Source organism: Aythya fuligula, chromosome 19 (assembly GCF_009819795.1).
Source record: "Aythya fuligula isolate bAytFul2 chromosome 19, bAytFul2.pri, whole genome shotgun sequence".
NCBI classification, from domain to species: Eukaryota; Metazoa; Chordata; class Aves; order Anseriformes; family Anatidae; genus Aythya; species Aythya fuligula.
Genome location: NC_045577.1, coordinates 4,536,590 through 4,552,992, shown reverse-complemented (window position 1 = coordinate 4,552,992; position 16,403 = coordinate 4,536,590). Strand labels below are relative to the sequence as shown.

Below are 16,403 nucleotides of genomic sequence, written 5' to 3'. Positions count from 1 at the left end.
TGCTACTGGGAAAACAGCGTCCAGCAGAGGTCCTGGAAGTGATATGACTAGGACAGACCCACACTGCTGACCAAGCTGGGTTGGTCCCAAAAGCTGTGCAGCAAGCAGTCTGGGAAGGGAAGCTGCAAATGAAGACGCAGCTACCAAACTGGACTGTGTGCAACTGCATGCTGAATGCTATGACTGAAAAGATGGGGCTAACTCTTCTTCCCAGCAGTCATACTGCTATCCTGCTGCTGTGTGGTGTTTTCAGTTTTTAGGCGTCTTCAGATCCAGTTCCATGAGTACTGTGTGATGGAAGGATCGGAAGGATCCATTGTGTCATCATTTACACCAACAGCAATTTCACAGCTGCACAAACCACCCCTTCCTTCCTCCCTCATCCACCTCATGGCAGTGAAATAGCCAGAATATTCTAATGGCTCTATTTCATGTTGCACGGAGGAAAATGCTATGCTTTCCTTCTAAATCACTGACTGAAGCTAGAGGATGGAGGTACTTTACCTGCCCACCCATCATCTGCATCGTTGTCTAGTTCATCCAGCCCCTTCAGGTTCTCTGCGTTGATAATGGTGGGCCGAGGTGCTCGCTCTCCCTGCCGCATTGGACGTGTTGGGCGGGACAGGCCAAGCCTGTTCTCTTTTCTATGGGGAAATGCAAAAAAAAAAAAAAAAAAAAAAAAGTTAGAAATAGTAAAGAAAGGAACATGCAATTGAGTTTGTAACAGCAAATCAGTCCTTTACTACCACATGCTTATATAAAAAGACTCCAAGTACCTCTCTGTCCAACAAAGCTTCTCTTCCCTACCAACCTGGTACCAAGTTCCTGGGGCTTATGGATCAGAACTGCAGACCTGCCAGTCTGCAATCACACACCCCAGCTTTACACATCCACCTGCTCCTGACACACAGTACTCAAAATCTTGCAATGTTTCTGCTGCTGCTGCTGTTGGAGCAAAGCACTGATCCTTTGAGTAAACATCAGGCCTCCTCTGCGGCCACCTATAACCTCACAACTGCATCCTCGGTCCAAATTCTTGCACAGTCCAAGTCCCATTCACAACCCAAACCAGGCTCTCAAGTGGGACAGTCCAGGAGCCTTACCCATCCTGGTCATTCATCTGGTATTGTCTGAAAGGGACGCGAGGCTCAAGTCGAACTTGAGGAAGGGGGAAAGACCCTCGGTCCAGAGATGCAGGGGTCTCAGGTGGCTGTTGTGGACACATCTGGAACAAAGCAAACAACAGCCTGCTTATTCACACTGCCACAAGGCTTACCCAGATTAGGTTACAACATGTGCAGCATGGTAGCTGCAACTACACAAAAGGAAAACAAACATTTCACGTCTTGCTGGCTAACAGACGTGTTACTTCTCCAGCTCCAGAGGAAAAGCAGCAACTTTTCCTTGGGCTGAGCAAGGCTGCGTCTGTTTCATTTCTCCTCAGAGCACATTAGTGCTACACTATTCCAGCATCAAAGGGTAAAGGCACAACAGGGAAAACTAAAAATAGATAAAGAGAAGGAACTCTGAGCAACTCCTAGGAGCCGACTCAGAGGAGAGTCTAGAAAAATGCTATCTTAGCTGAGTTCCTCAACCCTCACAACATGTTATAAGAAGTAAAGACATCATAAAGCTGTATGAAAAGGGCAACTTACAAAAGCAGGTAGCATGTCATGGTACGTAGGTGGTTGGTAGACATTTCCCATGAACTGCGAAGCCCCTTTACGGAGAGGCTGAGCTGGGCGGAGAGACGGCTCCTTCGGATCGCTGGCACTCACTGAGGAGGGGGCTCCGTCTCCGGTGGTCGAGGTCTTGCTGCCCAGCTCAGCAGGGGAGGCGGTCAGAGATGTGGCAGAGGTGATGTTCCTCCCACCGCCCTCCCTCCAACTGGTGACATCTGGACGAGAGGTAATAATTATGTTAACATCTGTAACTGCAGACAGTCACTTTGCCAGAAAGTCTCAAAACTAAAATGCTCTGGTCAAGTCCTAATTACGCAGAGAATGTAGGAAAACATCAGGGACTGAGGAAAACTTCCAGATGCATTTATTTTCCCAAGAGACTAGCAGCATCAGCTGTTACTAGGTAAAGCACAAGCTAAGGGTTCTGAGCTGGGGCAAGGCAGAAAGCCACATTCACTTACTCTGGGGGCGGAGGCTTGGTCCTGGCCCATACGACGGATCTAAGGCGCCCTTTTCTTTGCCAACCTTGTCCTGCTCGCCAGCTGCTTTCAGCGTCGGAAATTCCTCGGGAGAGAAGGATAACAGTCGGCTTGAGGCCCTTGAACCTGTCAGACAAATAGTTACAGGACTTAGAGAATGCCTTGCCAGTCTTTCCATTTCCTTATCAGATCAGCCCGGAAGTATGTTTCCTGAGAATCTGGGCCTCCAGTATATTTAAACACAAGTTACTATTGTACCTGCACCTCAGCTCACATCCAAAACACCCTCAGACATCATCACCAACTTGACAACAGATGTCCTTACCAAATACTGCCACACTCTTAACTTGGGATCGTCATTTAAATTCTTACATTCAACAAAGTCAGGGCGAACCTTCTTAGCTTCCAATTAATTTTGTGTAGCACAAGACTCAGATTGAGGCAGGGATACAAATTGTGAAAGATTACTCATAAATGATAGCCTGTTATCAAGTATTTGACATTTCTTTTCAGAGTACTACTGCTGAGATCTCACTCCTCTAGGGAATTCTATTGTGAAGATTTCTGGCAATACACTTGGTGGAAGACCACAGATAAGAACCAAGTGTTATATGCTATACCCCACTCTCCTCCCTGCTGCAGCACATTTAAGATGCAGATTGCTGGCCAGATCAGGCCAGCTTTATTTCCTGTCATTGACAGATTGTCTTGCTGAGTCACCAGCTACCCTAGAATACCCTTACTTTCTCGCTGTTACAAAGATCTGATGGTGACTGGAAAACAAAACAACAATTCTCCTAAAATTGTTGGCAACATAACACTGAATAAAAAGAAATTGTTGGCATTTTTGCACTACTTTTTTTTCCAGAATCAGTTCTTTGTGTTACTTGGCTAATCCTCCTTCAGAATTATCATGTTAGAAGTATCAGCAGTGATTACTGAAGACCTGACAAAAGAGTCTCATCCATCTTTATACCTCCTTGCCCTAAAGAGTCAAGAAGGACTGCCTTCATTAACATATCTTCACTTTCTGGAACTTGGACAGAAAGTGAATCTTCAGGAAGATTTCCAGAAAAGACGCTGCAACTACTGCATGTAGCATCCTCAAATATTTTGGACAAATGAGAATACACAAGAAGAATGTTTCTCAAATGGACCACAAAATAGCTGAGATGTGTTAAGAGTTCAGATTTCTACTGCATTATTCCCCTGAACTAGAATCTTGAGAACATTAATAACATTGAGGTGTCTTCCAAGAGACACGCCCCCACCCCAATCCCTTGTAAATATGTTTTCCCTGTAGGTAAGGCTGCACAATACAACGACTGTTAATGCGTAGTCATTAACAATTTACACTCTAACCCTAGGCAGTATTATACTGAGAAAAGTTTGGTTCTTTTGGGGTTTTTCTGTTCCCCCTGCCCTCCCTTCCTTTCCCTCAAACTGCCCCTTATATGGAAGAAACAGGCATGGTACAGCTCATCTTTAATTCACGAGGCCACATTAAATCTTTCTGGGAGGGCCTATCCTGAAATAACAGCAACAACACCTAAGAGAGCCAAAAGCAAAAGACTTCCCTCTTTGTCAATATTACTAGAAACTGTTGTGTTAGCTTGGAAGGAAACGCAATTGCTCAATGCCACCGGAGAACTGATGCAGGGATGGGGTGGGCTGATAAATCCTTTCAGCCAGAATTCTGATGCTCCCGTGGTTCAATTACCTTCCAGTTAAGCTGCTCTTTAGCCACATATGTAACTCTTTTCTTGGCCTGAGAACTCTACACTGATAAGAGTGTGACCTAAAATGAGTTTTCAGAAAATCTTTAAGAACATTGTTAGAGGATCAGATTTCAAAACGTCTGCATAAGAGACCCATAAAGCAACAGCCTCAAAAATGTACCAATTAACAAAAACAATAGACAGCCTTTGCACTGGCTACCAACCTCTGACAAGCACAAGTTTCTGCTTTACCATTTAGCCTCTGAGAAACACCCTCTCACTAAGTGACTCATTCCATTTAGGATAAGCTTGTCCCCTCCGTTTCTGCAATCCGCAGCTGTCCGTATTCTTTCAAATCTCTGCAATTTCACTTGATGACCCAGGGGTTCCCGGCCTGTTCGCATTAAACAGTGGCACTAAGCTGTTATTCTCACCACAGTTTTAATTCCAGTACTGGAAATCACCTCCTGTGTGGAAATGGATGCATCTGAAGACAACTCAACTCCCAATTTATGTTAACACTGCTGCAGAATCCCCAGTCAAGCAGAAGCAATTAGCAGCACAGCTACTCGGGGAGACTTAATAGAGGGGCATCAGCCAAGGTGCAAGCAAGTGCATCCTGTAGCAGCTTCAATGCCATTTCCACCCACTGACACTGTAATACCCTTTGCCCGAGGACAATGTGTACAGACTTCCTGAACATTATCATCACAGCCTCGCTTCTGACCACCTCATTAAGCCAGGCTCCCCATGCTCCCAGCCATGGAAATGCCTTCCAGGCTCTGACGTGCTCTCTTCTCCTAAGCCAACCCCCTCTTCCATTCTGTTTTCTGCATCTTTCCACACACTACAATGGGCCGAGAAAGATAAGCATGAGAGGGCAAATGCTTCCCTTCTCCTACTGCTTCCCAAGGCAAGTGCACGAGCCACTGCAGTTCAGCGTGGTGCTGGGACACGCTGTCCGAGCTGGCTCTTGCACTGACGGACCCAAACAGATGCAGTTGCATCATTCCAGCCAACACATTACACAGATTCAAAACTAGATTCGTATGGCCTCAGTGCACTGTACCCAACACAGCTGTGTCCCATTAGGCACCAGTCTAGACAGGGAGGACAGGAAGAAATGGAGTCCGCCCCAGCTCCTGCCTGAGGAGCAGGCACACATCCAGCCCCCTTTGTTTACCATACTCACCACCTTCTTGTCCTGCTGGCTTTCCATTCAGCTGTGCCCATGACTTTGGTCCACCTGGCACTGAATTTGTACTCTGGAAACAAAACCAAAACAAAAAACGAACAAAAAAAAATGCCCACGGGTCAGTGAACTGCTCCTCATTTCCTGGGTGGCATTTGCTACAGGTCAGACACCTCCAAATCACCCGGACGTCACCGGCTACCACAGGTCTCCCCAGTTTCTTGTTGGGGCTGAAGTCAGCTGCTCCCCACTGCAAAGCACTATGATGCTACAGCGAAAATATTCTTCTGCATCCTGCCTTTTATCTCCTCTCAACTTCACCAACTATTTCCTCAAACCATTCTTCTTCCTTTCATCCCTCTAATAAAGCTTTCCCTTTGTTCTGTTGCATTTTCCCAAACTGGCCTTCTCAATCTTCCAGATTTGTTCCATGCTATCCCTCAGCTTGAAGGCTATCCTGCTTTCTCATGCATTATCCAGTCTCCTCCTCAAAACACAACTCCTGTCCTGATTTTCCTGAACCTCAAGGGCTGGGATTTTTCATTTTTATTTTTAAACTAGAAGCATAAAACCTGCAGCACAGAGGGGCCGGGTCCTTGCACTCTCTGGGGAAGCTTTCTTACTTGCCAGTAGTTTTTTCAGGTCCTGACACTGGCTACTTCTCCCACATGACCAGATCTCTTCTTATCAAGTCTCATCAGGCTGGGAGCAAGAGCTGGATCTGCTGTCACCAAGCGACACTTGAATTAGACCCAAAGTAATGGAGTTTACAAGTGCTAACCAGCCATCCCACATTCCAGCCATTCTTTCTAGATTGAAGCTTGACTTTCCCCACACACTTGAAAGCTACAGAGGTAACATGCACAAAATTACACTGTAACCGCAGCACAGCATTCCTGGGGCACAGCGACTTGGAGTCAAGAGTCAATTGTACAGGAATTGATTACACAGCAGCTGTTCCTTAAATTACAGTCCACCAATTCTTACTTGTGCAAGGTAACAGAGACAATTAAAGGAAACCCTCGAGCTGACTGGGAAGAGGGGAAACAGGGTGGCACGGAGACCGCTTGTGCCTACCTCCTGAGTGATTGACTGTGTCTGCTTCTGTAAATTGGAGACAGATTTCTGCAAACCCTGCTGCGGCAGCGACTCCTGCAGCTGTGCAGCCGTCGCACTGGAACTGGGGAAAGAGACAGCAGAGGTGAGATCAAAGGGGAAGGCAAGATGACACACTGTGGCAACTCTGCAACTGCTAAAATATCACACTAATTTTGAGTCCGCACTGGCTTAGACAACAGAGAAGCGATCTCTGCAAGGTCCAACACACAGCACAGCAGTGCAGAACTGCTGCTGCTTGCCTGACAAAACTGAGCAATGAGCAGTTCGACCTACCTCTTTTGGTCTGGCTGATCCTGCTTGTTTGCCCATCCTGTACCGTCTTTGGGTACTATAATGATGTTGGGGTCGTTTCCTCTGTTTTCAGACTTCAAGCTAGGCAAGTTTGCAGGAGGTGGCATGCGCCGGGCAGCAGCAACTTTCCCAAGACTCTGTAAGCCATGTCTAGGAATAACTAGTGAGAAAGGAACACAAGCAGGTCATAAGGTGGCTAGGCCCTGCTAGCTCAGGAACCTCAATTAGCATCCCAACAGAACTGTAGGATGAGCAGCACCACTGATGCTATTCGTGACACGGACAGCCAACCTAAGATCATTTCCTGCACGACCATCACAAAGCAACTGTCTGTTGTAGCAGACAGATAATAGGCAGCGCCCTACAACAGAGGGGAGGGAGAGACCATTGTCCCTAATATCAAATGCCCAGTCTTTTAGCTTCCAGCACAGACACTCCTCTTTCATTTCACAACAGAGAAACAGCATCTCCCTTTCACAGCTTGGGGAAACAGCCATCGCCCTTCCTGGCTGGTAGGGCCCACGGCTGGCTCATGGCCACCTTGTTGTCCACCAGGACTCTCCCACGTCCTTCTCTGCAGCGCTGCTTTCCAACAGGCCAATCCCCAACCTGTGCTGGTGCAAGGGGTTATTTCTCCCTAGGGGCAGGAGCCTGCACTTGCCTTTGTTGAACACCATGAGGCTCCTCTCTGCCAAATGAAAAGCTAAACTGAAAGGCCAACGGTCTCCCAGCTGCTTTGCCAGAATTCCTCCATGGCTCTACGATAACAGCAGCTCAGCAGCACAAAGAATCACCACCATTTCCCTCAGAGCCTACACACATGCATAGATACCGGTACTAACAGCTCTGCAACCCAGCCCCTTCCCGTTAGGCATCCCAGTTACAGGGCCAACAACTTGAATTAGCTCTGCAACAGGATTTAGAAGACCCCAAAGGGAGCTTGCTGAAGGTATTCCTTACCTGTAGTTCTGATAGCTTCTATTGACTTTCCTTTATACTTATCAAACAGGCTGAGAGTTGAGTACTTGCTTTTCCCATCCTTTCCCTTGGTTATTTGCCCCAAACGATCGGACATTGCGATGAAATGTCATCTAGTAAGGAAATTTCTCTGCGCCGCTCCCGATCTGCCTTTTAATGAGAGAACCAGGGAAATGCCATCAGATTGTTTAGCCAGGGATAAGTAAACAGTAAACAAGGCACAACTGCAGACATATTCACTGAGCAGACACTGTAGGTTACAAGGTTTTAGCCCCCTCCCCTTTAGTTGCTTTGGGGACTCCTGATTCATAACCTACATTAAAATAAGTGCAGGAACACACTGCAACATATTTTTCCTGCCACTCTGGTGCCAAGAGGTGAACTTCTTTAAGTATGAGGAACAGAAGAGCGTGGTCTGCTTAGTCCTTGCTTTAAAATAAATCTAACATAAGCAGCTAACACAAAGATTCCTAAATACAAATGAAGGAAAAGTACTATGGTTCGTCCAACACTGGAATTTATCATCTGATTTCCCACTGAAGTGCACTGCTAGCTGAGCTCGTTACATTTACGATAATGGTTTCACGCTGGCGACAGTTAATGACTTGGACCAGCAATTAATGCTTTGAAGGCATCACCTGAACATAACAGTAATTTCTCCAAATTCCTTTTCCCTATCTGCTGGCCATAAGAGAGTGAAGGAGTCTGAAAACCAGCGCAAATGAAACAGGTTCAGACCCTTGAAACCATGGGTGCAGCAGTTCAACTACAAATCCCAAAAACACTTTATAAAAAAGACTATTTTCTCTGTCGCCTCAAACACCGTTTTTAGCTATAAATCTACTTTCCACAGTAGATGTGGTTTGCTAATTTTTCACTCTGATCTTGGCCGGCACAACATACTGCAATTAATGCCCTCCACTCAGGCAGTCCCTCTGCTTCCTCTGCCTCGCTCCTAGAGCCTAGGACAAAGCTGAAACACAGGGAACGCCAACGCTGATGACAAGTATTTATCTCAGAAAAGAAACCTTGCTTACTCTCAGTGGATGTTTCTTTCGCGTTTTTAAGGAATAATTCATTGTTCTCACTTTTCCAGAGATCTCAGAGCTTAATCTAACCTTTTCACGCGTAATTTAGATTTCCAGATTTCTTGTTGCAAAATCTCCACTTCAAGCCCATAACTGCTGACAGCTTTATTATACCATCTGCTAGGTCCTATCTCATGGTTGCAGCTCTGCGTTAGGAGTAACAAAAAGCTATATATATATATATAAATACGTATCAGACCTTTCCACCTTTCAGCCTTTCTGAAACTCCTCCAGCTGACAGCATGCTTCCAACGCAGCCAGAACCGCTCAGCACTCTGAAAGAGAGCGTCGCTGACCAGAGGCTACAGCTTCCCCCAGCAATGCCTTATCAGACCTGATTCCTGGGTAAGAGGATTAGTCCATTACATTATACACAGAGCAAGCACGGAGCACAACCAGGTTGGACACAGCCAGTTTGAGAGCGTACTGCAAACCTGCAGAGAGCCAAGCCAAGGCTGCTGCCAGGGAGCAAGTTTCTGACCACCAAACCTGGCACCCCGCAGCAAACACCCCACGGTGCAGGATTTCCATCAGGCCTGGCACGAGCAAGAGGCTGTGGGCTCGGTGTGCAAGGCAGCAAGGGGCAGGACAGGGGACAAAAGATGAAAAGTGGTTTCTGTCACTCAGTCCCAGCCCTCGGGGTGCTCAGGAACACCATCAAAAGTTCCACGCAGCTGCAGCAGAGGCCTGCGGAGGCAGCAGGGCTGGCCAGCGTCCTTCAGACACCTTTTCCTGCAGAGCAGCAAACAGATCTCTGGCTCCAGGCTGGTTCCATCCTCAGATGGTCACTGTGTGCCAAAGAAAACAACAGCTCCTCCCTCCCTTCCCCATTTCCACCATACTTTCTTAGTAGGACAGACATAAAAGAGAAAGGGAGAACGCTGTGATTAGCGCAGGGCTGGCGGGAGGGCAGACGCTGGGCTGAACCATGTCCTGTTGGAACCAGCACGGCTGTGGGGAGCCTTGGACCAGCACGAGTGGCAGAGGGAGCAGCACAGCAGCCCTCAGCTGCCCTGGCAGGAGCACGGCCACTCCTCTTACAGGGGCACAGAGCCTCAGGGAGGGAGCCTCCCCAGACCTCTTTGATCCTGTATCAGCCTCACACAATCCCGAGCAGCAAAGTCCATTTTGAGGTTTAGAAAACCTCGAAGCAGACCAAATTATTAGGCATTCGAGTAAAACCAACCATCACATCGGGCTCAGGAATTAGCCAGTTAACAGCAAAGCCCCAAGTTCCTCAAAGTCAGCATGCAAACAGCACGCGGGTAACGCTGCCAAAGAGAAACCCTGACAACCAGTTATGTAAGCGGGTCTCAGCTGCCTCCTGATTACATCTTCTATCATTAAAAGGATGCGGGAGGAATAAACAACCACTTCAGAGCAGAGGAGCCGGGGACACGCTGGGAATGAGCTCCTCGTCCAACTTTCTGGGGCAGCCACAACTGCCGTCTGGCTGAGGGAAATTCAGACGTGCTTTGTGCTCCCTCAGAGCTCTAAAGCCGAGAAGACAAACTGCAGTTTTGTTTGTGTGCTACGTACCGGCGTGAGCTCCCAGGGGGAGCACAAATCCACGGGGAGCTAAGGTGACTCCAAGCAGGCCTGCATACAAGGAGGCTGCAGTGATGTGGAGCTCCATGGAGCCTCCGCAGGCTGTGTGACACCGGCCCTGGTGTTCCCCTCACGCAGCAAATCCAGGCAGGCATCGCCAAAGCTTTCTCGTCTTGCAGAGAAGCCATTTCTGCCACAAATCAACTTAACTGAGAATTAAACTGCCGGCCTGCATGCTTTTTGTTAGGAGAATCAGAACCAGGAGGCACCTGCTGATGCTGCCATGTGGAAACCGACAGCCTCTGACCTGTGCTCCTGGTCCCCTGACCGATCGCTGACCCTGAGGAAAGCATTATTCCCTGTTACAGAGGAACGAGCAACCAACAAAATCCATCGCCTGCATTTCTGCAAGCTTCCTCTCCGGGTTTAGACAGGTCTTTGGGGGAAGGTTCCCTATCAGCTTTAGCACGCAGCTCAGCTCTTTCTGTTCTCAGGACTAGCAAGGTCTCCTGCAATGTCCACGGACAGCAGAGTGCAAAATGCTGAGCATCTCGGAGGACTCGGAAAACACTGCAGTGTGACCAGTTACGTTAAAGGCCCCAGGGCACAAATAACTGCACCAAAATTATGTCCTGGGCAGAGCTCTGCTGCCAGGCGTCTTCGTGCCCTCACCGTGCTGCCCCACGCTTGATGTGTGGGCACTGAGCCCACCTAACCCCCTTTTAAAGGGGGATTTCTCTTCCTTGGAGCTGCAGCAGGGATCTACCAAGCGCTGGGAGCCCTTCCTGCAAAAGGAGCCACGTGAAGAGCTCGAGCTGCTGGCAGCGGTCAACAGCTGGAAACCCCTGAGCTGGAAACAGCCAAAGGGAGAAGAGTCCTGACGAACGGGATCGTCTACAAAGCTCTCTGCGAAGCTGTGTAGGAAGGAGGCAGGGCTGCTGGTGTTTTATTCACAAGACTTCAATGGAGCTCGAATGCCTGGAAGTTAGCCAGCCTTAATTGAGCAGGGCAAACAGATTGATCAAAGGTAGCACGCACACCAGAAGGAATCGCTTCAGATACTCACACACCGCCGCGCACGATCGCCTGGGCAAAACCTGGGCCACTGCAGGCTCTTTGCTGCAGACCTTCACTCCTTGATCTTTTAATGGCAGCAGTCACAAACACAAAACAAAGCAACAGGATGGAGATTAACACGGAAAAGGCTTTTCTCCAGAGCAGGAAGATTCTTGACCTGAAATTTTACATGAATTGCTAAGAAACGCACAGGTTGCAAAAAGCTGAACTGTACTTCCAGGGAAGAGAAAGTGTTTAGAGCTGGTGCTCAGCTGAGATCTATTGTTGTTCCTAATGTTACTGGTAATGGCCTTATAAAAGAACAAGGCATGGTTTTACAGATCAGTGGTGTTTGCTCTTCCTTAAATACAGCCAGCTGCTTTTCGGTAGCAGCCCTCAGAGCTCCGTGTTTATCTGTCAACAGGAACTCAGCACTGCTTCTCCTGGACACCCCACTGCTTCTCCTGGAACACCTCCCACCACGAACCACCTATTTGGGAAACGGTCACCACCTTCCTCAGCAGTGAGAGGTGCCACCGGCTGCCCTTGGAAGAGCTCTGGTGAAGCATCTGGACCAGCTGCCCTCGGGGCCTGGTGCCACATTCACTCATATCCCCTGCAAGTCCTGTGGGGCCGGGCAGGGATCACCAGCCTGGAGAGGAAGGGACAAGGTGAGCACGCAGGTCCCAGGAGAGAGTGCTTAATAAATAGGGGAGCACCAGGAGAGTACCAGCACCCAACTACGAAGTCAACAGGATGAACGCAGAAGAGCAGCAAGAGCCTAGCCCACAAGAAGCCAGGCTCTCAGCCTGTCGCACAGCCCAGGGGAAGCTGCTTGGATTTGTTCATGCACCTGTCAGGGCCTGCTGAGATGCCGAACGTGGGACCGAATCCTGCCAGAGCAGAGAAGCAAGTCAGCATCAGCAGCCTGCAGTACAAAGAGATGGATGCCCCTCAGCAAAGGTGGCTCGTGGCTCACCAGGGGCCCCTCCTTGCATAGCTGAGCAGGCACCCGGGGCAGCAGGGATTCCTGTATTCGCCATTCCAGCTGCTCCCTGCATCTCCTGTCAATCTGCTCTCCTTGTAGTGACAGGGAACGGGAGACCGGGATCACATCTCCCGTGATTTATCGCAGAGGTATGCTGCCAGCCGAGTGACACGGCTGGAGGCAGGGAGGCAGCAGGCGTCAGGAAGCCAAGGAACCGTGACCCAGACGTGCACAGCACCACCGTGGAGAGGCCGAGGCGTCTGGGCAGCGCAGCCCTCACCCTGCAGCGTGGAGCTGTGCACGCTGAGATAAGGCCTGAAGGGGGAACCAAGAGGGCATGGCCTAGAAGATGACCTGATCTCATTTTCTGAGCTGTCTTCACCACGCTTACCTGCTGCCTCGCTTGTGAACGTAACAAATGCACCCACGGGCTGGGAATCGCTGCTGCAGGGCCACTGGGCAGCTCGAGAGAAAGGAGACCTCCGTGCCTCAGGTTTGGCCTGCGAACTTCAGACGCCTCACCTCTCTGCTAAACAGCTTTCCCAGAGCTGGGAAGGCCAGGAGCAGAGGAAGGCAGCCAGAAAGGATGGATTCGTAACACTGTGAAACAGATAATGCAGCCTGGAGGCTGGAGAAGAGCTCAACTGTATTTACACAAAAACATTAACGAGCTCTGGACAGACAATGCCCCACCCCGAAGAGGGCCCCTGACCTCCAGTAATTGAGCAAACAGACAAAGATAAGAAAGACTTCATCCTGAGCGTGCAGGACTACAGCACAGAGAACGGGGGGGGGGGGAAAATCCAGCCAGAATGCTGGCCTGCAGCCCGCAGAGTGCTTACGAGCTCCTCTGCTCCTGAAACTCCCCCTCCTTCTCAAGCAACAGCAAACCCAAGTTTTTTTCACCCATCATGCTGTAATAAAGGAACTGACCCCTTGGTGCCAGCTTGTCAGGAAAAAATAACTGCATGTTCAACCCAAGCAGCAGCACTGCAGGGCTTTCATACCTCCTGGAATCAGGAATTGATTACTGCAGGGATGCAGCAAGTTCCCTGACACGGAGCAGCCTGGAAGCACGGCCTGCCAGCACCACGCTCTTCACCCTCTCAGCCAGGCCAGAACGCCGTTAGATGAGATCAGCCCTAGCACAAACCGACCCCAATGACCCTATCAACGTATCTCCCCAGGTTCTGAAGCCGTGACTTTCTGGAGGCATTTCTTCTGCAGCAAGAAACAACGAGAATAGAGGAGCACATTGCCTTGTTTCACATTTCAGAGGCAAAACCCACAGAGGATGGAGCAGCTCTGCTGAGCCAGAGCCACCTGTGGCATCGACAAATCCAACCCACCTAGCACCAGAGGAAAGGGAAGTGAGCTAATGCTTCCCAGAGCCACCCGAAGGAGGGCTCAGACACAGATGCAAATCTCTACCCTTAGAGCTGTACTTGTGCTCTGGCTCCTCCACAACTACATCCAAAGCTGAAGCACAGCAACTACAGCACCTGAAGGGTTTCTGCCTTCCCCTTTGCCCTGCTCTGCATCCCCTGAGAGCTGAACGTCCACGGAGAATACACAGGCACCAGGTCCTGTTCCCTCAACACCAAAACAAAGAGGCTGATCGCAAACAAGCAATGTAAATCCAAACAGAGCATTATGCCAGAATTTTCTCTGTTGGCAAAACCTCCTGGCAGGATTCAGCTAAACTGTAAGGTAAGCTGGGCATTTAGGTATCTGAGCAACAACAACAGACCCTGAGGAGCTGGTACAGATCTCCTGAAGGGTTCCAGGGCCAATGCTCTCTTACAGGCTGGGTAACCAAGGCAGAGCCCGCTGGTTGCTCCAGTAACACTGCAGGCAGCAACGCAGGTCCCAGAGCTCAGGTGTCCGCACCTACATCCTTGGGCTCCTGTTCTGTAAACAGCCACCCAAACCCGCGCTGCTAAGACCCTCAAAGAAAACAGGTCTCCAGTTAAATCATAAAGGAGGAAAAGTGTCAAAAGAAGTGAGAACAGGAGGAGTGCAGTGCAGCAGCAGCTGGCAGGTCTAGAATGGCATCTCCTCCAGTGGAAGAGACTGCCCGCTGGTTCACAAAGCGAGCCCAATCCTGCCTGCTGCTGCAAGGGAGCCCACGAGCAGAGCAGGCACCCACACAAGTTCTCAGCTCATGAACAGCACCAGGTCTCTGGACCAAGAGCTCAAGTCTCCACATCTGGCTCCAAACTGGTGAAGACACTTCCATCACTAACTACAAAACCAAACCACCACATTTTAAGACTGTGAAATTCTCTTATGTCTTCTCTGTGGAGTCCTCATGTTCCTGCCACATGGGCTTTTAAAAGTTATTGTAGGAAGAATACCCATGTAGCCAAGGTGAGACATGGCTAGAGTGATGTAGATGAAAAACTTACGCTGCCAGCCCCCAAATCCAACCGTAAGCCTTTAGCCATTAGCCAAAGCTCACCTGGGAAAAGCCCAACACAACCGGGACAAGGGACGAGCCAAAGCACTGCAATCCAGGCTGCTGCAAGGGAACAGATGTGTTCCACAGAGCAGCCGCACCGATTCTTCCAGTGAAGTCACAACCAGCCTTTCACAAGCCCTTCATCTGGTCCCACGCTCAGGAACTTACTTCACCTACCCGTGAGCACAGGTTTTATAGTAAACAAGCAAGCAGGAGATCAGAGATGTCACCGAACCAGGAGAGGAAACCGGAGCAGAGCTGGCAGTCTTGAGGGTTACGATGTTCCTTCAGCAACAGATAAAGCTCTTTCCACACAAATGCCATCAGTCGTTGAGTAAGCAGCTCTGTTTTCTCTGCAGCCTCGGGAAGGAAGGATCAGGCTGCCACGGGGAGGTGGGAGCTCACCTCGTGCCGACGAGCCTCTCTCCAGCCGACCTGGCTCTGGGAACCTCTCCACGCTCCCAGCCAGCTGCTGACTTGGTGGCCTCAGCTCCCACTCAGGTTACGCACAGACGAAGCCCGGTGCTGTTAACCTGCAGGCAGCAAACGCCAACCCCTCGGCACACACACACGGGAGAGGCTCCTGCACGCCCCAGCTGAGCTGATCTCTGCAGACCTGTCCCTTTCCCAGGCGCTGGCCCATTTCCCACAGCCATCAGGACTGACAGTGGGTTCAAACCATCAGTAAGACTCCAAGCAGTTCAGACAAGCCTTTGGTTCACACGCGCTGCGGATACCCAAGCTTCCAAGGAAGCATTACTCGAGGTTTCCCAATTTGCACAACACCAGGGCACAGCAGCATTTCCCAGCAACCTTCCTTACAGGAGCCCCAGTCGCAGGAGCCATTTGCACTACAAACGAATGCCGAGGATGCTAAAAGGGATCCGATGGGGAAATGGACACAGGTACAAAGCTGTAAAAACCTGCAAGGTGAGGTGCAGCGTGGCTCAGTGCTCTGACGACAGGAGAGGTCTTAACTGCTTTTCGAGGGAGCTGAGCAACTCAGACCATGCACGAGGCATCTGCACTATGCTGAGCTGGACAGGAAGCGAAAGCATTTCACAGATGCCTTAATTTACAGAGATATTCTCGGTGCATAACTGACAAGGTGTGTGAGCGTCACCACTCACATTTTCCAGACAGAAAAATGACACCAGGGAGCTACGCAGCTCTGCTGAGCGGCAGGGCAAGAAACAGACCCTTCTCCTCCAGCTTTGTGGGGCTGGAGGAACCACCCTCTCCATCACCTCACCTTCCTAACGCGGCGTGGCCCAGAGCAGCGCCAAGTCCTGGTCCAGGGGAGGTGTGCAGGAGCAGGTCTGCGATGCTGGGGCAGGGAAAGCTGCTGCCACCTCCTAGATGAGCGACCCCACGCACTGCTTGTCCTACAGCAGGATCACAGCCGTCAGTAAAGCAACGTTTTGCTCAGATGCGGAATGCTAATGCTGTAGGAATGCTCAAATCCTGTGAAACCACTCCTAAATGACGGGCCGTGAAGTTTCAGTTGCTAGGTGGGAGCTTGATGCTTCGGTTATTTAAGAAAAAAGATAAAACCATACTTTGCACTATTCCAGCCGTGAAGAAACATTCTCAAGCATGTCCCTACTCCCCTGCCTGCTTCACAACCCACTCTAAACTCTGAACAAGAGCACTCAAGGCTTTTGTACGGGCTCCCAGCCCACATACAGGTAGGAACAGCTGAAGAACCTACCCCACTGCAGAACACTTCCAAAAAAAAATCACTACATTCCCACACAAGAAGTGCCTGTGGGAGGCAAAGTCCCAATGCAAGCTCTTCAAACC

The 16,403-nt window shown here is 49.8% G+C and overlaps 1 protein-coding gene across 5 annotated transcripts in view; it reads right to left on the bottom strand.

Moving 5' to 3' along the window:
* PRRC2B (proline rich coiled-coil 2B) overlaps positions 1-16,403 on the bottom strand; it is a 44,713-nt gene that overhangs the window by 23,801 nt on the left and 4,509 nt on the right. For 4 of the 5 annotated variants that reach the window (XM_032200094.1, XM_032200097.1, XM_032200096.1 and 1 more), the window contains exons 2-9: positions 7,442-7,609; positions 6,464-6,641; positions 6,149-6,251; positions 5,072-5,144; positions 2,144-2,287; positions 1,656-1,897; positions 1,104-1,225; positions 505-644 (exon numbers count right to left, since the gene is read on the bottom strand). In XM_032200094.1, coding sequence (XP_032055985.1) covers positions 505-644; positions 1,104-1,225; positions 1,656-1,897; positions 2,144-2,287; positions 5,072-5,144; positions 6,149-6,251; positions 6,464-6,641; positions 7,442-7,556 — 1,117 coding nt within the window. In that variant the 5' untranslated portion in view covers positions 7,557-7,609. The remainder of the gene's footprint in view (positions 1-504; positions 645-1,103; positions 1,226-1,655; positions 1,898-2,143; positions 2,288-5,071; positions 5,145-6,148; positions 6,252-6,463; positions 6,642-7,441; positions 7,610-16,403) is intronic. The other variant, XM_032200095.1, reaches the window with a different exon arrangement.